At 44.5% G+C, this 20,412-nt stretch overlaps 1 protein-coding gene across 8 annotated transcripts in view; it reads left to right on the top strand.

Moving 5' to 3' along the window:
* The window catches only part of ZMIZ1 (zinc finger MIZ-type containing 1), a 358,035-nt gene that overhangs the window by 302,014 nt on the left and 35,609 nt on the right, over positions 1-20,412 (top strand). For all 8 annotated transcript variants that reach the window (XM_075109305.1, XM_075109304.1, XM_075109303.1 and 5 more), the window contains 2 exons: positions 3,518-3,662; positions 19,532-19,646. In XM_075109305.1, the coding sequence (XP_074965406.1) occupies positions 3,518-3,662; positions 19,532-19,646 (260 nt within the window). The remainder of the gene's footprint in view (positions 1-3,517; positions 3,663-19,531; positions 19,647-20,412) is intronic.

Below are 20,412 nucleotides of genomic sequence, written 5' to 3'. Positions count from 1 at the left end.
ATGCATCTTTTGGCATGAGCTGGCAGAGCCCACTGTGACTGCACAGGGGTTGAAAATGTCAATTCTTGTGTAATAACCAGGTTGTATTTTCCACCTGGGCTGCGTGGGGGGGTGCGTGTTTAAGGATTTTTCCTTTCCCCCCTCATTGCAACAGTTGACTTCGACTTAAGCGGGAAAGGCACATCATTATATGCAAGGGACATTGTAGCAATGCAGCACAGGAACACGATTTAAATCTGATCATTAAACTGTCGCAGCAAGAGGCTGCGAGAGACTGGGTGGATGGTCCATCTGCAAAATCTGTGCTCCTGTTGTACAAGGAGGAGGGGCGGAGGGGGGAGAAAAAGCAGCTGCTTGGCTGTGCTATGAGAGGGAGAGACTGACTGTTGGCACCATCTGTAGCTGTCCTTTGTGCTTGCTGCTTTATCTGTTCATTATAGTATGATACTGAATTTCTCGTGCTTTGAGTGTAAATGAGTTGAGATGTGCCTAATACTGTCAGCATAAAAAGCAGTAACTAAGTACACTAAAGATGAATAGTGTAATCTGTAAATTCATTTCGAGTTTGTTTCATCTTGCTTGAATAGCCCAGGAAGTGATGTTCTCCAGAAGCCAGCTGTACCAGATGTGCGTGTGGGGTATATATTCATCTTACTGAGCAGAGAGCGGAGTGGAGGTGGATGGGGCAGAGGAGAAGGGAGGCCGCCCCAGCATTTCAGGCAGAGGAGAGCAGGCTTCTGCAGAGGGTTCTTGCTCCTGCTGAGCAGGATCGAGGGGGGCTGGTAACTCCTAAGGTGGCTACAAACAGCTCTGTTTTCATTCCGTGCACAAACACCGATGCAGGGAAGAGAGCGATTATTATACATGGTACATGAGTCGAAATGTCCCGGGGGAGGACAGGTTAAACCTCTCTGTAATGAGTGCTGTGATAGGGATGAGTAAATTTGCTACGTTTTATACCCGCAGTCTCTCAGTTTCTAAAAACATTAGTCCTCCACAGGTGACCTGTAGAATGAAACTGTCCAGCTTATCTTGAGGAGGACCTCTTTGTTCTTTGACAGTTTACATTTCACCTTTATAAATGTGTGTATTGGATATTGGTAATAAATAAGTCGTTATGATCTCTATCTTCACCTCACCAAAGCAATGCAATCTCATTGGCATACTCCTCTTCCAGGAGTTACTCTGCTTTTTTTCCAAGCAGGTTTGGCTTTTGTTTGCAGATTTGTGCCCTCAGACCCATTGGGTTGTTGCTTTTTCATCTTACTTGTCAAGTGCATATAGGTGTGAAGAAGGAGCAGCTCCCTCCTCCCATCAAAGCCTCGTTTAAGATGGACGATTTCCAGTTGACACCGTAGTAATTACACTCAGCTGTGGAAGTGCTCAGCATCCACTATTGCTCTGCGACGGCTGCGTTTAGCGTTCGGCAGAACACTCTGTTCGCGTTTCTCAGAGCCGAAGGGGCCGTGGCGCGCGGGGGGAAGCCCTGCGAGGCAGGGATTTGTTTCTCCAGGCGGCTGGAAAAGGGGGAGGGGGGTCTTTGTCACTGGCACATCAGTAATGATATGCCAGGAATAAAAGGTGAGTATAATTTGATCAAATGCTTGTTGACAGATTCCTTGGCTAATAGAGAAGCAGCTTAGACTGACACTCATTGCTGGAACATTTCACAGAGCTCAGGGGAATGCTTTCTGTAGGCTACATGTGAGGCTGACAATTTCCGAGTGACCGTATTTAGTCGCATAAAGAAGCGGTGTCCCCTTTTTGTCGCAGCAGAACTCTAAAATGCCTCCCTGAACACCGCTCTTGACCTTCTGCTTGATAAATGCAGTGAAATTACTACCTCTCCTGTGTCCAAACATGTGATTAATTCACAGGAATGGCCCGGGCTTTAAGTATTCTTCTTGTGTGGCTGCTAAACTTGAGAAATTCCAATTGTTTCTCCTACTGAAAAATCCTATTTGTGGGTGTTCTTGGCAAAGCATGTTCCTTTCTTTCGCCTACAAATATGACTTTACAATTAGTCTCTTTGGAACTAAAGTACATGCTAACAGTAGCTGTGAGTAGCTCCTGGAGAAAGAAGGTGGTGTACCCTGAGATGATAGTTTGCCTACTGCTTGTGATTATGTTATTTGATGAAAAGACAACCATTAAAAAAATAAGAAGTAAAAATAAAAGCCTCTATTTTAGAGAATTCTGCACTTGTCTCTGTTGAACCAGCAAGCCTAGAATTACACGTAGAGCTCTCCTACTCTAAACCACTGTGGCAGCTTGGGTTTTGAGTAGTCTTCTGGTTCTCACCTGCTTCTGCAATCTGTTGATTTGTGTTCAGTTCATAACACCTGAGGAAAGCCCTTAGTTAAAAATTAAATACGAAGCATTTTCTTGTTCTGAGGGTTTTGTAAAACATACTCTAAAGGAGGAAAACCCCCAAGCGCTTCCACTTGAGAGAGAACATTTCTTCAACTGCAGAATTTAGCAATTAGTCTGTGCTTTGTTCCAGTGAAACTCTTCACCACGTTATACCTTGGTGACTTTTCACCAGAGCCACCTCTGATGCTGGCATTAAACAGGCAGCTTTGAGGCTCGGTTGGGTGTTGCTGGAGGCTTCAGTGGGGTGTCTTGGCCAGGTGTGCTCATGGGAGCCAGGTTTCACCCGCAGTCGCTGTCTGGGGCTCTGCTTACTGCAAAGTAGGTGGTTTCTGTAACAGGGGCTGGTCTTTTCTGAGTGTGGGCGTGTAAGGCGGAGGCCACATTTTCAGAGATAATGACCCTTTTCAGCTCTTCAGAGGGAGCTGCAAGCTTTTTGTCCCTCTAGGAAATCTCTGCATCTTCGTAGTTCGTAAGCGCGATTTTCCTGTAAGCACACAATTATGCTCATTGACCAGAAGATTAGGCACATAATGGAAACAAGCATTTAGGGGTTGTGCCGGGTCAAATATAGATTCAAGTGCCTAACTTTGTATCCATACATCAGTGTGGCCATATTTGCCTGTTTGTCTGTTCAAGACTGGTAGCCGATAGCAGTTTTGGAAATGAATTCCTGCACGTGGGTTTCTCTCCGATTAGTCTTTTGCACAAAAACAGCCAAACAGAAAAGGGATCTTGTTGTTCTTTGCTCCCCCCTGTGAATGATGTCTGCTGTATGTTTTTGTTACATTTCTGTTAGTGTGAAATGAAGTCTTCTGCATCTTTTTTCACTCACAACAGCTATCCCATGCCCTTGTGCTTCATCCGTTCTTCACCTCGGTGCCGCTCAGCTCAGGCAAGGTCTCTCGCGCCTCCTGGGCTGCGCAGAATGTTTGTAACTTGTATAAAAACATTATAATGGTAGCGTAGGGCAATTACAGACTCAATTTGGTAGGATAATAGTGTGAGCGGAGGTTCATGGACAAGCTTTTCACTCCTGGGGTTTGTCTGTTCGAATTGCGACTCCTGTTAGAGTAGCTTGCGTCTGCACCCGGCCGCGCCGGTTCTTCGGTTGTGCGCTTACTGTCCTTGTGTTCTGTTTGCGCAGCGCTGCTCTCGTCGTGGTGTGAGGAGCTGGGACGGCTCTTGCTGCTTCGCCACCAGAAAAGCCGGCAGAACGATCCTCCAGGGAAGCTACCCATGCAACCCCCCATGAACTCTATGAGCTCCATGAAACCCACCCTCTCTCATAGGTGAGTCTCAGCCCGGTCCGGAGGAGTGGCAGTTTGTACCAATGTGCTGCGTGCCAGATCTGTTAATTGACATGCTTACCAATGGTGGAGGAAGCTACGCTGTTCCATGCACTGAACAGCACTACAGGCAACAGGGGATCTGTAATTACAGCAAGTACTAAATAAACTCAGGTTTTGTCTTTGCTGTTGCCTGGCACATAGTGAAGAGACACTTCTATCTTCAAGTCTGTGCTCAGATCAAGTGGGCTTGCTTTCAGGCTCCAAGTTGTGCCCTAGAGAGAAACTTCTCCAACATGTCTCTCACCAGATATTTTCCTACCATTTATTTAAATACAAGTGGTTTTTCTTGAGGTTGAAAATATTTCACGGATATTCTGTTTTGTGTCGTTGGAAATGTATACAGAGCAATTGTATGATGTTCGTAGCCACAAATGGGAGAATGGCCCGTATCCTCCTTATATCAGGTGAGGATCGCAAAGCACTTTTGTTAATTTAGAGAAAACGTGAGCTTTAAAGGACACTAGAAGACGCTGCAGATGGGAAGCCTTTGATTACCAAATTATGTGGAGGAGTTGTATTTGTATTTCTTGCCTGCAGAGGTCAAGCCAAAAGCTGAAGAATAAGTGTAGACAGGATTAAACATTCATTTCATGCTGTATGTTTCTGGGAGGTTTTTTCAAGGCTTTCTTTCCCTCAGCACCACGTTAAAGAACGCACAAATAGGATAAGTTGGTTTTAGTGTAGGGCACTTCTGTTAGTAAAGGATTATAAGAGTGGCGGATGAGTCTAAACTGCTTGTACCTAAATTCCATGGTAGCATAAGTAACTTGAACTTCTGTGTTAGAGTGGAGCTGAGGGACATCTTTGTACGAGTGCATTTGCGTGTGTGAATTCGTCTGGAACCAACTTTTGGGTTTGGGCTGGGCTTTTTTTTTACCCCTTATTTTTGTTGTGTTCATGGGAAAACCATGCAAACGCTCTGCCTTTTATTATAGCCCTTGAGAATAAAGTCCTTTTTTGCATTATAACTAATAGAATATATCACTGGCTTTCCGGAGTACCTGGATTGCCTCTTTTTTCAGTTGCTTGTGAAATGATCAATTGTAAACACACTTTGAAAAAAGCTCAGAAAACCTTCTGTTCTATAATAGCTTATTTTTACATCTGGGAGAAGCTTTGCAGAAGCCAAGGTGAAATTAGTGGCCAGTCTGCCGAGAAGGTATGGGACAGTGTATAAGCTCTCTTAGGTGTATTTTTGTAGTTTTCAGATGCCTGATTCTCATCCGACCTTTTAGCCTCTGTTCCCATAGAGTCTATAAAGTAAGGATGAAAGCACTGTTCTATCTCGCAGGGCCTGTGTGCTACGTTACTAGATAAGATAGGCACAACTCTCTTCTTTCATGTCAGTTTTCCATTGAAATTCTGTCACATGTCAAAAAAGAAATACTTTCTTCTGCTAAACCAAAATACCAGCCTTTCTGGCAATAGCTGGTTACCCAATATCCTACCTAACAGTAGAACATCCTGCCCGTTATCAAACCATCCCTGGAAGTTTCTCTTCAGTATTGCCCTTGAAATGCTTTACTGAGAAGGCACTGGGAATCAGTTCTAAATTACTGCTGTTTACCTACGAGATGCCCCTCTAAGAGCGTAATTCCTGTGGCGTAACTTCTTATCTATAATAGCTGCAGCAGCCTCTTAGGGGTTTGGAATACCTGCATCGCTGCTTCAGTGTGTGCTGTTGTCTTGTCTGTAATTTAGCCGTAACCATGACTGGTCAAAATCTCTGAGGTGGTACATTAGAATGAGACATCTTGGGGCTCTCCAACATCTTTCTGCAGCTGGAACTGTTTATTTCCACGGATGTTTTATGACCGGTCCATAAGACAGTAGTGAAGTATGGGGTGAAGAAGTGAGTTTTCTGTTTGCCTGAATTAAACAAAAGATGAAAAGCCATTAAGAACAATCCCAGTGATGAAGCTGGTGGTGAAGCATCATTTGTATTTGCATTGGATTACATTTGGGTCAAAAGCTTAGAATTAAAGTTCACAGTATCTTATCTCTAATTCGCAAGGTTTTTGTATGAATTCAAACAAACAAGAAAGAATGCTTTGCATTTCCTACGAGAAATCTACACAGGCAGCTACTTCAGGTTTTGTAAAAGAATCAGATATTATATTGGAATAACCAAGAGCATATTGAAGAACCTGACGTAGCTTAACGGAGGGAGTATAGGATATATGTCAGCTGCTGAATATCACTGGACAAGAGAAAAAACCCAACCCTCCCCTGTCATTAGACTATCTTGGGTCCTTCACAAAGAGCTTTTTCTGCTGTTGCTTTTACTAGCAATGAAGTCACCCAGAACTCTAGTCAGGGACTAGAATTCCGGTGTGCCTGGCACTAGAGAAACACAGCTGCTTAGTCTCAAAGTTGAAACAGGGCTCAGCTATTGAAAATAAATTCTGACTCAAGACTGTTTCACAAGAATCTAAATGTAAGGTTCATATTTAAGAAACTGGTGGGGCACATACACTGGAGGGAATTCAGGTCTGGCCTATTTTTAGGGACAACCTTTTATTTTTAAGAAGTTAATTGAGTTGTAGGAAGAAAATGAAGTAGACAGATCAAGGAGGGCTTTGATAATGAACCTGTTGGTTAAATGCACTTACAGAGAGCAGGACATAAGCCATACAAGGATGTGCACACATGCAACAAATGCTTTCAGAGTACAGACTATATTGTGTGAATTCTTCCTAAATTTAGATTTTCATTAACAGAATGATTGAGTGTTGCATATAGAACAAAAATTCAGTTAAATACCTACTTCCTAACGTGGGGCGGTTTGGTTGGGCTGCAAACTCCTGTGCTTTATGAACAGCATGAGCACTGGATTCTCAAACCACCCTCAACCTTACCTTTTTTTAAGTCAGTTTAGTGTAATAGTAGCTGTCTCCAACTTGAATGGAATGATTGTTCACTGGTTTTGGGGTTTTTTTCATTTGTTTGCAGGTTTTTGGTTTGGTTTTTCTTTTGGACTTTTTAACTGATTTATGGGGGTAAAACTTCCCTCCGGTACTGAAGGACCAGTATGAGACCTGTCCACCTCCTTAATCCTGTATAACATCTAATTTAAGCCCTGCTTAAAGGATTTATGGAGGACTTAAAGCTGGTAGTCTTTGGGCTGGCCCTTCTGCATAGGGATGAAATTTCGTGCTTTCCAGCTGTAGGGAGTAATGTAACTTCTTTGTGTTTGTAGTTTTCCAATCTGACATAACGTCTGTAATAACAGATGCTGCTCGAGGTGCCTGATTTTTTTTTTTTACTTTGAAATGAATCTTAAGGTCTTTGGCAAATACTGTTATGTAAGTACAAATTATTGTCATGATACACCTTTCTTTGCTTTAGGTTCCTACTTAACGCTTCATTGCATTAAGTGACAGACCTTTAAATGTGCATCAAATTGAATCTTGGTTGAAATGGGTACAGCTTCCATCAGTCCCAGCTGGAACTGTGCCCTCGTTCAGTTTGAGCTGGATCTGGCCCACGCAAACCCTAGGAGGCTTCTCCTTTCTTGCATAGCTTGTAGTAAAGCTTACTTTGTCAACAAAAACACCTGAAAATAGACAGCTGTTAGCTGCGGTTTGGGAGTATCTCATGAGCAGCCATTGGGTTCTTATTGTCTTCTCTCTTGCTCCAAAATTTGGTCTTCTCTTTTAATTGCCAGCTGTCCTGCAGTTAGTGACCGCAGGGTAGTAATGCCTGTCTGTACAGGGCAGTCAAGTTGATGAAAAATATGAAGATAAAATTATTTTTATCACAAATTACTTAGTGCCAGAGGTTTTGAGAAAATTAAACAGTAGATCAAATTAGGTAGTAATTCAGTATTACGGTAGGTGCTTTATTTATTATCATTACTGTTTTACATTCAGGCAATCGCCATAAATACGTTTTATTGGTTAGGATTGCTTTACAGGGATGCTTATCTTTAGTGTTTGTTTTGTCCCTTTTTCCTTCCAACTTAAACCTTACTAAGAGCTGAACTTTCAACATCGGTAGGAGCTCTATGGAAAAGAACAGCAATTCTGTGTCTGAATTTTTACTGGCCGGTCAGGATCGGCTCTCAGGTCGTTTGTTAGGAATCGGGAATCAGGTGGCTGTTAGGTACCAGTAGGAACAGTGTCAGAGTTCCTGCAAAGGTTGCTCCCTTTTCAATTTTGCCATCATAGGTGGTTTTAACCGACAGTGATAGACACTTTACAAATGTCTGGAGGAGAGAAATGGTTGAAGTGTGAAAGGTCACGTGCACCATATACACACTTCTGTGAAAATGAGCACATTGTGCTGCTTCTATAGATCAGTTGGAAGTCGGGGAGCACTTCGTTACTGCACGGGGCTGGGGCATGCAGGAACAGTCTTTGCAAAAGAATTCAAAACTCTTCAGGTGAAAGATAAGATTGTTTCAAAGTCTTTTCATCATTCTGTTTGGGAAGGTGTTAAATAAATATAATTAAGGACTGGTAAATCCTCATGTAAGAGAACATACCCAGTAAAGCAACCTGTATTACTCCTGATTCTGCAAGAGCAGCCTCTCTTTTCTTTCTGTCTTCCTTTCTGTTGTGAAATGTTAAAATCCGCCATCAGGAGAAAATAAGGGAAAAGTTCAGAATTCAAAAATGCTTCCGCAGAAGTGCCATTTCTTAAAGAAAAAAACCCAGGACCTCAAGATTTGTTCAGAACTGTATTAAGTAAGGCCTCTGATGCTCTAAGCAGTGTAAAGACAAAACTAATTGCTCAAAAGTACTGTCCCAAGACTTGTTTGCCCATCTTGGCCTCTGAGTGAAACCACCAAAAATAATAGTTCCAGCGCATATGCATATTATAGGGAGGAGATGGCAGAAAACCATGGAAGAATGTTGAAGCCAAAAGCAAATTATTAGCGCACTCTGGCTGAAAACTGATAATGTGAAACCATCAGCTGTTAATAATTAAACCTGTAATATTTTCACGTGGAAAAAAATCTACGTTTTGTTTTAGGTGAGATAAGTTTGTGGTCAATTCTTGTGCTAACAGGAGGGACTGAGAGACATGATCTCTGAAAACAACAATGGGCTGCTTAACTTCTCTTCAAAAACACGTTCTTCACACACTTGGTAAAAGGTATAGGATAAGGATCTTCTATTGTGTCTACAGCATCTTGTGCAGATGTGAAAATAGGGCTTTCCTATTTACTAGATGGTCAAATTAGTGCTACTGCAACTAGAATAATATGTAGCAACGTAACTACTTTTGTGGTTTTTTTTTTCTGATAAGTACATGTAAGTGTTACGTACTCTACATTTTCTTCCGCTAAGCGTTGTAAATAGTAGATAAAAAATTCTAGGGTTTTGTTTTGTGGTTTGTGTTTCTTGGTTTTTTGGTTTGGTTTTTTTTTTCTCAATTGAAATGTGTCAGCTGATATTTTTGAAAATCCTAGTAAAGATTAGGTAAATACTAATAAAGGGGTGCCTGCTGACTGAGGTGAAGTGTGACCTTCTCAGGCTTTGCCCAGTCTGTGCTGGCTTTTAAAATACAGTAACTAACGCCTTTGAGAAGACAGCTGTCATTCTCGTGTTTGGGCCATATTGAACATCCAGCTGCTGAAAATGTCTAATTGATTGCAATTTACTGTTTAGTGACAATCACAATAGTATCACGCTCTTTATATGAGGGCTGCTCTCAAAAGCAGATGGTTTGTGCTGAGTCTGGGTGCTTTTCCTCTTCCAGTGGGCTGGGAAGGTTCCCTCTGTCACTTGTTCTCAGTGAAACCAACTCATTTCTGATGGCACCGGACTTAAAAATCACTCAGTTGTGGGAACACCCATTCTGACCGTCAGCACGATAACTGCGTGGTGACACTGACAGATATACTTTGCCTAGCTCTCTGATGCAAAACTCATTAAAATCATCGGGAATCTTTTAGCTGGATTGGGTACCTTTGGGTAGGGAACATCAGAACCAAGTCAGTGCCCTTCAGCCGTGGGGCGCAGGCCCCCGGGTGAGGTTTGGCAGTCCTTCCCATGCGCAGAGGGCTGGGAGAGGGACAGCCCGTGGCTCACGCGGGCGAGTTCAGGGCCAGTAGCTGTGTGCTGGGTACCCATGGTGCCAGCCCCGCGCTCCAGCCTGCCGGGAGGTGACGCGGCCCCTGAGCAGGGAGGCAGTCGTACAGTCTGGTGACTGCGTTTTCAATTTTCAGTGGAGTGGGGGGAGGAAAAAAAAAGTCACCGGCATAAATGATGGCAAATACCATGTCTTTTCTCAAGATTTTTGTTCTTTTGGGATAATTTGGCAACAGGAACACAGATGTGTCTAAAACCTGGTATTTTTCTTGATGCCTTTTCTTTACACATATCTGTCATTCTTTCTCTTAGATGAAAACGTGACCCTCCGCAGGATTTCCTTGTAAATAGATTACAAAAGGAGTCAATTCCTTTTTCAAATTCTTGCTTTTCCCATATGCATGGGTTCTCCAGTCTCTTTAGTATCGCAGTGGGAAGAAAAGGAAATAGCCATTACTACTTGCAGTGATGGAGGGCTATTCTAATGGTTTTCCTAAAATCAAAAGGGTTAGAAATTCTTGCTATATCAAAAAAAAAAAAAAAAAAACCTGCCTGGTTTTCTCTAGAGATGACAACAAAGCCCGAGCACATCAACCACCTGTGCAGATGGGCCGGGGACAGGAATGAGACTGACGGTGGCTTTAGGAGGAATCGGTGGTTTCTTCCCGTGGAAGGGCTGTTCCAGCGATGAGGAATAGCTCGCCACTCGGGGCACCTTCCCAACGCCCCCATCCATCTCCGCCGAGCCGGGGCTGCGGGGAAGGTACCGCAGCCCGCTCACGCTCTCCCTTCCCACTTACCGCGCCAGGGCAGACGCGATGCGATGGGTCGTTTGCCCGTGTCACCGACATCATTCCCAAACAACTTTGTCAAGGCTCAGAGTGTCGGGAGGCGGCTCGGAGAGATGTTTCTCACACCTGACCCTTACGTGCCACGGAGCGCAGCCCTCCCGCACCGGACCACGCATTTACCCCGGCGTCCCCCCTTTTCCCCGGCGTCCCCCACTGCCCTTTTGCCTGGGCTCCCCCTGCCCGGGCTCCCCCCCGCGCCTTTACCCCGAGTTTCCCCCTTGCCCCAGGGCTCTGCCCCCCCCCCCCCGCCCCTTTCCTCGGGGCTCCCCCCCTTGTCTCGGGTTCCTCCTGCCCGGGCTCCCCCCCGCCCTCGCCCCGGGGCTCCCGCTGCCCGCCCCACGGCGAGGGGGCTGCTCGGCGGCTGCCCCCCGTCCCGTCGCGTCCCGTCCCGTCCCGCCGGTTCCAGCCCGGTCCCGCTGCGGGCGCCGCCGCCGCCCTGGCCCCAGCCGCTGCCCGCGGGAGGCTGCGGGACCCGGCGGGGCTCAGCCCGGCTCGCCCCCGCTCCTCGGCCAGCCCCGGAGCCCCCAGCCCGGCTCGCTTCCAGCAAGTTGCGGCGGTGCTGTGCTGCCCCCCTCCCCTCCCTCCCGCCCTTCCCGCCGCGCCTCTTGAAGAAAGCGGGTTTTTTTTCTGTTGTCGGGGAGCGTAAATCAGCTTCATCTAAAATCTCGGAAGTGCAAGTCCATCAAATCTTCCTCCCAGGCGCCTGCTACACCTTGCGTGAGTCAGACTGCAGAGCTCCCGGTGCCCTTCTCGCTGTGCGGGGCTGCTCGTGTTTCCCCCTGGCTCGGAGGCAAAAGCAGAAGTGGAATCTGCTCACGCTTTCGGCGGTTCCTTCCCCGGTTGTTGTAGCAGTCGCTGACCTCCAGGCACTATGAATAAACAGCAAAGCTGGGAACAAAAGGAGTCTTCTGGCTGCCATTATCTCACATTAACATAGCAGACGCGCTGCGGTGTGAACAATGCGAGTCTCATTCGCCGATAATCAGCGAGTACCCAGGCATTTGGATTACCAAGGCAACAGGCAATGGTAGAATACTGGGTGGGTGTGTTTTTTATTGTAAAGGAGCAGTCGGATATGGAAACCCAGGTATATTGATAAAGCAGAGCAGAAGGAATGCCTGGTGGCAGGGGGGGGACCGAGGGCTCGGGGTTGCATTCCGACACACGTGAGATAAATAGGACATGGATGAAGCAGGTCTGTGCTGTGAGATGCAATAAAGATTAAACTGCATTTGTCAAGCTGAAAACGATCATAAGATAATTTCAGCATTTTGGAAAAGGTAACAGGTGGCATGTTCATAACAGGGCTGTTACCGGTGGATTTTGTAACTGTAATCCGGGCTGTAGTAATGCGTTGCATGGTCTACTTGTGTGACAATAGAGCTGGGTGTGATGCTTTAATCTTTTTTGTTTTTTTTTTTCCTTTGATCGGAGGGATGCTGTAGTCCCATAATGTCAGACGACGGTAACCCCTTCAGCTTCTCCTGAGGCAGGAGCGGCTCTCAGTAGCATTTTTGTTGCTTACCTGCGTAGCCGTGATCGTTTGTTCCACACGGACGGAAATAAGTTGTGTTATCTCTGTGTCTTTGCGCGCGTGCGCACACACATGTGCATGGACGTATATGAAATCTATAACGTAGCAGGGCTGCGTGGGTGTGCAGGGGGCTGTGGGCGTTCGCAGGTTCAGAAACTTCTGAATTAATCTAATTTTTTGGCCTGATGCGTTTTTTTCTGATTTCAGGGGTTAGATTCAGATGCACTAACTCTTGGTGAGCAGCGTGCTACTTTGCAGGCACGGCTCTTTAACTGATGAGGCTGTGTGTAGAGTAAGGCGCCAGGAAGCAGCAGCAAGCATGTCACAGCCCGACCTGTAGCAACCCAGTGTGAAATGGAAGGCAGCGTTCCCACCTCACGCGGTCGTAAGTCATCCAGGCCTCGTGGGCCTTGTCAGGGCTATAAAGAAAAAGTTACGGGCTTTCAGCTTCCAGAGGCACTTCGCATCGCCTGCTGAAGCGCCGGCTCAATTTTACCATCTCGGTCTCCGTGCAGGCGGCTGTATTGTGCGTATGTGCGTGGCTGCATGAATGGTTATTGTAGATGAGTGTTGATATCTAAAAGAGCAGAGGCGGGGGGTGGGGGGTGATAGCCACCTGCGAGCTGCAGGTGCCACCCAAACCACCGAGCTGATAAATGGCTTGCTGCTTTCACCTTTTGGCTGCTTCACCTGCATCTGCTCACCTAGAACAGGTTCAGAATGCTTCCGTGTTTTCGAACTGTTTGCCAGAAAACAGCCTGCCTTCTTTTTTACGGTGAATTGTGAAATTTCTAACCGCTTTCACTCTTCCTCTTCAGTTTACATTGCTCATAGCCCGGTACAGGCAACATCCAGTACTGAAACAGCACTTGAGGTCATTCTTGATAGGGAAGGACTAGGTGTGGATCCTCTGTGGAGTCGCAAGAATCTAAGCTTTCCAGAGGGTTAGAGAACATACTTATCTAGTTGGAAAGAGCGGAGGGAAGCAACAGACTTGAGTAACTGTGGGGGGATAGTTTTTGGAGCTGTATGTTTTCCCTGTAAGGTCTGAGTGTTTGGAGTCATGCTGTTAAGAAGTAGGGGGAAATAAAGTCTTGCAAAATGCTTCCAAACTTTTTTCACTTTTGCATTGCATAAACAACACCTGGTGATTTGGTTGGGATTCTGTCTTACGTATTTGTTCAGTGAAATACATGATGGAGCCTTAATTTATGCCAAAACCATTTAAACCTCTTCAAATAACGATACTGAATAGAGGAATGTATTTGAGGAAGGCACGCATCACATGGGCAGCATCAATCAAAGTAAATGACTGCTAGCCATCCAAAGTCAGTATTGGCATACACACTATACCACCACCTTTTTTCTTCCTCACCAGGATACCTGTGCACATCATCGGCTTTTAATTTGCTTTATGTCAGTGTGGGATGTACAGAGGTAGTTACTGTTTTCTTTACAATATGTCTTCGTATTGCCTTGCTGACTCAAAGTGGTCTTCGTGTCCTTCCTGCGTGGGTGTTTCCTTTCCTTGCTCTGCCATGTTCCTCCGTGTGAATGGGGAATGGATTGTGTAGAGTGGTTTCTACAGTCTGTGGAAAACACAGCACTAAAGGTTAAGGGATAACTTGGTTAAATTTGGGGTTATAAAATTTTTTTAATAGCAGTGTGTTGTAATACCTGCTAACTAGACTGAAAACGAATTTTAAGTTTTTAAGTTAGAACGCTTTGACCAAGCACTTCAGCCATATGAAGATAGCACATTTATCTCAGCTGGTGAGGCGTTGGTTTTGTTCCTCTGAAAAAAAAATCTCAGTGGAAAATGAGAATTCAGTTGTTTTCTTCTAAATGTCCAGGGTTTTTAAAAAGAAAAGAAAAGTAGATCTCTGAATGTTTTTGTTTGTCAGTAAGAAGAAACAAATTTCGGCTTTTGGGTGTCACGTTGTTTTAGTCAAATTAATAGTTGACACCAAGGATATTTTCAGTGCAAATTTGACCAGAAATAAATAAAATCTAATTTAAAAATCCATTTGATCTGTTAGTTATGAATAGATTGTCAGGGATTCCTAGTTTATCAAATTGGAAAAGAATCAGCTGAAGTCCTTCCTGAAGTGTTCTAGTGTTGCAGGAAACTGCTAATAGTGGTCCGTCTGTTCTTGCAATTTTATGATTAAAGAAGTTGGTACGTTTTGTTTATACTGATAGGAAAATTATAAAAATGTGGTGAAATTCATGCCTGACCCATAACGTAAGCACACGGAAAAGGCAGCTCAAATTCAGTATTTGCACTGTACCATGCAAAACAGTCGTCATCTTAAGTAAGAGTACGCTTAAAAGAAGTTTATGGTGGTGGCCTAATGAAGAATTGCTAACTGGATCCGTATTGATAATTAAAGCTACGTGAGTGGTGTTCATTCAAGAAACCCAAGTAAAACAAAACCTAAACCTATATGAAAGAAGCTGAGCTTGCCTAACTTGTGAGACAGTCCAGGTGAAGCACAAGTATTGGTGCTACAGTTGCCGAGGGCTTTATTTCCTGTTCTGATTGTGGGATTTGTGATATTTTTCCACTGCAGACACATGAAGTTTTAGGGGGAAAGGAGGGGTGAGGCAGGAGCAAGGAGCCTTGTTTGGAGATTGTTATGTTTTAGTTTGTATTAAAGTAGTGTCACCTAGAGGCTCCAACCAAGAATACATCCAGGGGGGTGCTGGGCACCCTGAGCACGAGTGCCCAGAGGCGGGTGTAGGGGCAGAGCGAGGTGCAGACACAGAGAGGTGCCGGCGGGCAAGAACAGATCGGGAGCCCCAGTTCTGGGCTGTATTTGGACCGTTCTGACTTTTGGCCGTGTGTAATTACAAAGGATTGTTTGCCCTGGGTAGATCTCTGACACCTCGCTCCTTGTTGTCAGATGCTCTCCTCTCTAGGTGTCAAAAGAGGACACGGAGACATGACAGGCAGTGTTACACTGGCAATTACCCGCTCATCTTGGCGTCAGCTGAAGAACTTTATGATAGAGTCTGTAGATTTAAAGGACTGTGGACTCTGTGTGTGTCAGCTACCAGCCAGGTGGGATGACCGTGCTTCAGAAACATTGAAACCCCAGAAAAACTGTAAAGCTGGCTTCAGGGTGAGCAATAAAAACTTGTCACTGAAAGCCCAGTGGTGGAAAACTTGATTGCAGTGCTTGGAGTGAAAAGGTTTTTTGAGAAAGCCAACATCTGGTGCTTTTCTGCTGTAGTTGATAGGTTTTCAGTGTTTAAAACTGAAGATAGATGCTTTATAAAGGTAGTGGTTTAGACACCTGGCCTTCTCAACAAGTGATGTGGAAAATCACGGGGAAGGCATAATTCCCAGTTTTCACCCTCCTCCGCGACATGTAAAGCACCAGTGCTCTAGGGATGCGTACTTCACTAAATCGTCTGAATCTCTCCTTCCTCAATCAATGAAGACGTGTAAGCAGAGTATCAGATACACATACAATTGCTTTAATGACAACATAAACATATTTAAAATACAGCATTTTCAGATAATGTCACAAATCAGATATAAATTATAGTAATTCACTAGTATTAATTTACAGAGCTCACTTTTTATTAAGCAGCTTTTATCAGAATCAACTAACAGTCTGTGTCGGCCATGAAGTCTGTAACTATTCCAAAGAGGCTGGATATCTGTCTGGTTCCGTTTTCCTAGTACTGAGATTAAGAGAAGCTGTTCAGACCTAAGTACAGATGTATTTCTCCGACACGAGTGTTGCATTACCGATGGTTCAGTACATTTGCCAGCAGCTAAGAAATCCTTCCTCCTTATTCCTTGACTGTGGTTTCACTACATCATAGTTTGAGAAGTAATTTCCCTCCACCTCTTCTTCTTTGCTCTATGGCTTCCTCTGCTGTTTGGCCTTTAATGCTGACCAGTAGTATGTATAGGTTCATTAACACTATTATAAATTTAGTCAATACTCTTTTAGTGGACTCCAGCTGAGCCCAAACTGACTCACTGCCCTCCAGGGTGTAGTGAGAGACTTAATTACCCTTGTACCGTTCAACAGGAACAGTGTCGTGGGCAGCATTTCGCTGTGGCTGGAGAGGTTGAAGCTTCTTTCTCTACTGGCTGCCATTTTCAAGTTTAAAGAAAGGGATTTCAGAATAATTCACAGCTCTGTAATAACAGTGGAAAGCCACCACTCTTTTGCAAATGAGAATTGGATTGGTCACGTTTCATCACAGTACTTACATGGATTTTCCTTTGAGGGTGTCAGTATTCCTTTGGGTTGTCCAAGGACAGAAATGCAAGTTGAAAGAGCGAAGTGGTGGGACAAGTAATCCCTCGCTTGAGTGGCACGCGTTTCAGTGTCTCCTACTGCTTGAACCCAGAGAAGCCTTCACATGGTGGAGGAAGAGTGCGTGTTGCATCCAGTATGGCAAAAGCCATATGCAAACACGCGTGCAAGTGGTGATGGCCCAGAGCATCGTGTTGGGGAATGCAAACCACAGGAATGCTGTGTACTTCTCGGTGGGGTAACAAAGGTGAGGTTTGACTGAAGTAAGGTCTGGCGCAGTAAGTGCGTATTAGGGCGTGTAAGTTGGTGTTCTGCAAGGCACATCCATCGCTGTTTCAGTGTCGCCGTAATTTCTGATGCGAACGTTGTCTGTGATTTAAAGCAAAGTCCTGTGTTGGGTGATGTAACGGTCACGTGGTTCAACGTGCACAGTGAATAGTTCTCAACAAATCTCTGCGTGGTCTTTTTTTGTGGCTTTCATGCGTTACGCTGGGCCCTGTGCTGGAGGCTTTCATCAAGTGTCAACGGTATGGTTTCTTGAGGTGTCACCCAACTGTAACAAAGTAAAAATGGAGCGATTTGCTCTGCTTTGTAATTAGATGAAGTGATTAGTACGGTCTCTGAGAACCCAATGCAGCCTTCCACTAAACAAACGCTCTGACTCTACCATTGGAAAGGATGGATGAGTAACATACGAAATCTCTTCTGTGTACTGTGAAGGAGAGGAAGGGGTAAGAGAACCGTGCTTTGGGGGCAAAGAACGTGAAGAAATGGTTATAACTTCTTAACAGCAGGCTAAGGCATCGCTAGCTCAAAGTCTGAGTACGCGTACAAACCGTACGACATCAGAAGAACCTTCAGTGACTCTCTGCTTTGATCCCTGCCTGGCATTACCCTTCTTGTTTACTTATACACTTGCAAAATATTTGCCTTGTCCCTCAGGTTTTATTGCCTGTCCAGAGCCCGTCAGTGGGGAATAGAGAGGGATGGCTGCAGTGAGTGCTGTAACTGCTTATGTCATGGAGAGAGCTGCTCTGTAGTCATTGAAGTATACAAACACTTACAGGTGTCGTAAATATCCAAACAAATCACAGAGCAGACATCATCAAAAACAGAGAAGGAAGTAAAGTGGGAGGCGTCATTCAGAGCAGGAAAAAAGAGGAAGGTGTCACAGCAGTCACAGATTCTGGGTTAGTCATCATTTCTCTCCATGCCAGTGGAGGGGACTTGCTGAAGCATTGTGTCACTTGCAGGTATTAGTCACTGAAGCCATTGTCTGGGCCGCTGAACGAGAGGGAAGATTTTCAGCCTTCTAAGAGAAAATATGTTTTTAAAAAGTGGGCTACGACTCCTCACTGATTGCAAGGTGTTAAATGTGCCCTGTATTCACACGTTGGTTTATATGGATGCTGTCAACGTCAACATTACATGTCAAGCATCTTATAGAGAACTACTCTTTTCCATTAATTTTCCCTAATTATTTGTTAGGGTAAATTATTCTTTTCCCTAATTTAATTAATTTTTTTGGGTGTGATTTTGTTTCTTAATTCGGTTTGGGCATTTTGAAACAAATAGGTCAGTTCAAATTCACAGTTATGGTCTAATAGAGTGCTGTTGTGCTGGCACAGCGTTGTGGAATTTGTTTCATATTTCCTAGTTGTTTGTAAAATGTATTCACTGTTTCATTTTACCTTACGCGGTTGCTGTCGCTGTTATTAGATTATGGCTTACTTGGGACATAGGCAGTTTCTGTCGCGTGTGCGAGCGCTTCTTTGTGCGGTGCAATTCCTATTCTTAAATGATTTTCACTAGGTGTTATGAACAGGCTAAAGGATGAGCACGTGGGTAGTCCTTGATTTTGGCTCACAGCACAAAGGGAAGGAGAAGTGGTCCGAGCCTGGAGCGCTGCCTGGGGATGTGGGAGGGTCAGCTCCCTGCTCTGCCGTAGAGCCCTTTTTCGGGCTTCAGTGGGTTGGTTGTCTCACCACGACTTGGAGGAGTTAACTGCGTGGCGCTTTGCGGCGCAGGCGTTGAGGCACGTGGATACAGTGCTCGTGGAGCCTGTATGCATTCTTTAGGCAAGGTAGCCCTGTATAGAATTCCAGCGACAGCTGGTACTCCAGGGAAAAATGCAGTTCTCGATATGAAGTACAAGTCAACAGTGTTTGAAAATGAGGGTGTGATTTGTGTGTGTATTAAATGGTGTATATATCTAGAGGAGAAATCACGTGTGTGTGTATGTGTACATACATGCAAACAGAAATCTAATTTACAAGTTAATAGTGTGAGGACAAGCAAATTTCAAGTGGGATATATCTTACAGTTATGGGATTAATAGTTACTTTTACTGGATTTAATGTATTTCATCAATTACACTAGATGCATACCTATCCTGTGTTCCTTTTGAAAGCATCAATGCTTTTGTGTGAAAAGAACTGTAAGAAATGTTTGCTTGTATCTGAGGACAAAGGTAATGGAAAAACCCGATCCTCTCTTCCACATATTTATCTGAAAGAAGTGTTGTATATCTGCGGTTGATTTTGTAGAATGCTGATTAGCTAATACTGTTTTTGGCATGCAGCTTATCCATCGTGTGGGAGAACACTATCTGAATTTCAATTTACTTTTCAAAATGATGTTGAACTGCTATTCCTTTAAAGGCTTTTCTGGCCATTTGGGGACCCGGTGCAGACAGTGGAGCTGCAGTCTGGTCTCAAAATCTAATTGAATTGATACAAGGCAGCTGAAGCAGCGACTGTTGAACAGCTTGAGATGGATTGCAAAAAATAAGTGCTTTTGAGCAACTTGCTTAGTGTCCTTGTTTGAAACACTGCCCCTGAGTTTCTTTTTACTTTCATTGGTAACAGACCTTTATGGTAAAAGCCCTGTGGTTCAATGTAGTTAAGGAATTCATTAGTTCTGCATGGTTTTGATATGAACACGTTGCTATTAGAGAAACTTTATGCCGCTGAGAGTACTAGGCTAACAATGGAAGGAGGAGTGAGGAGTTAACGTCGTGTCAGGTGTTAATCCCTTTGTCCCCACCAGCAACTTGCCACTGTTTGAACTTCCAAAATCTCACCCTCCTAAACATTTGTTTTTGCAGTGATGGGTCTTTCCCTTACGATTCTGTTCCCTGGCAGCAAAATACCAACCAGCCTCCCGGCTCTTTATCAGTGGTCACCACAGTATGGGGTGTGACTAACACCTCTCAAAGCCAGGTAAGCTTTGTTTTTATGCTCCCTGCCCTGTAGATGTGGGTTTTCACTAATGTTTGCAAAATGGAAAGTTGTCTGGAAAATCCTCTTGGGATCGTTAACAGTGTCTGTGTTCTCCTTGTTGTATTTGATGCACCTTTCTTTTTTTCTGGTCCTGTCCTCTTCGGTGGCATCAGAAAGGAGGCGCCTGAGAGCTTGAGTCAGTAACTCCTTTAGCTGCGCGCACGTCGGGCTTGGGTTTAGTGCGTATTTCGCACTGTGTGATTTCAACACTAAAAGCATGATTTGGGAGTAATCTCAAACCTCTTGGGAATTTCAGATGGAATTTGAAGAGTTGTTCTATTAAAAATGACATTTCTAGCTAGATTCACCAAATGATGGTTACTGTTGATTTTTACCCAGTTGATTTTATCCAGTGCCAGGTCTACCCCCACGCTGAGGTGCTACCAACTATAGGCTGTGCTCTTTCCAACCTCTCCTATTGTTGCGAAGTAAGGCAGTATTATTTCAATATGCATTGGAGCAAAAGCATGAGCTCGTGGCTTCCAGGTGAGAGCCATACTTACTGGATTCGCATTGGGTTCTCTCCGCTCTTACCTTTTACTTCTGGAATGCATATTCAATTATGCTATACAAAAAGAAGCAGCTTTAATGAAAGAGATGCCAATTATTTGTGACATCCCTCTCCAGGGGATGTGGTGCAAATCAAGCTCTCAGGAAGCCTAGTCTTTTCTTACACCGTGGATGCGGTGCTCTAAACACATCACCG

The sequence above is a fragment of the Phalacrocorax aristotelis genome, chromosome 14 (assembly GCF_949628215.1).
Source record: "Phalacrocorax aristotelis chromosome 14, bGulAri2.1, whole genome shotgun sequence".
NCBI lineage: Eukaryota > Metazoa > Chordata > Aves > Suliformes > Phalacrocoracidae > Phalacrocorax > Phalacrocorax aristotelis.
This window is presented reverse-complemented; position numbering and strand designations above follow the sequence as displayed.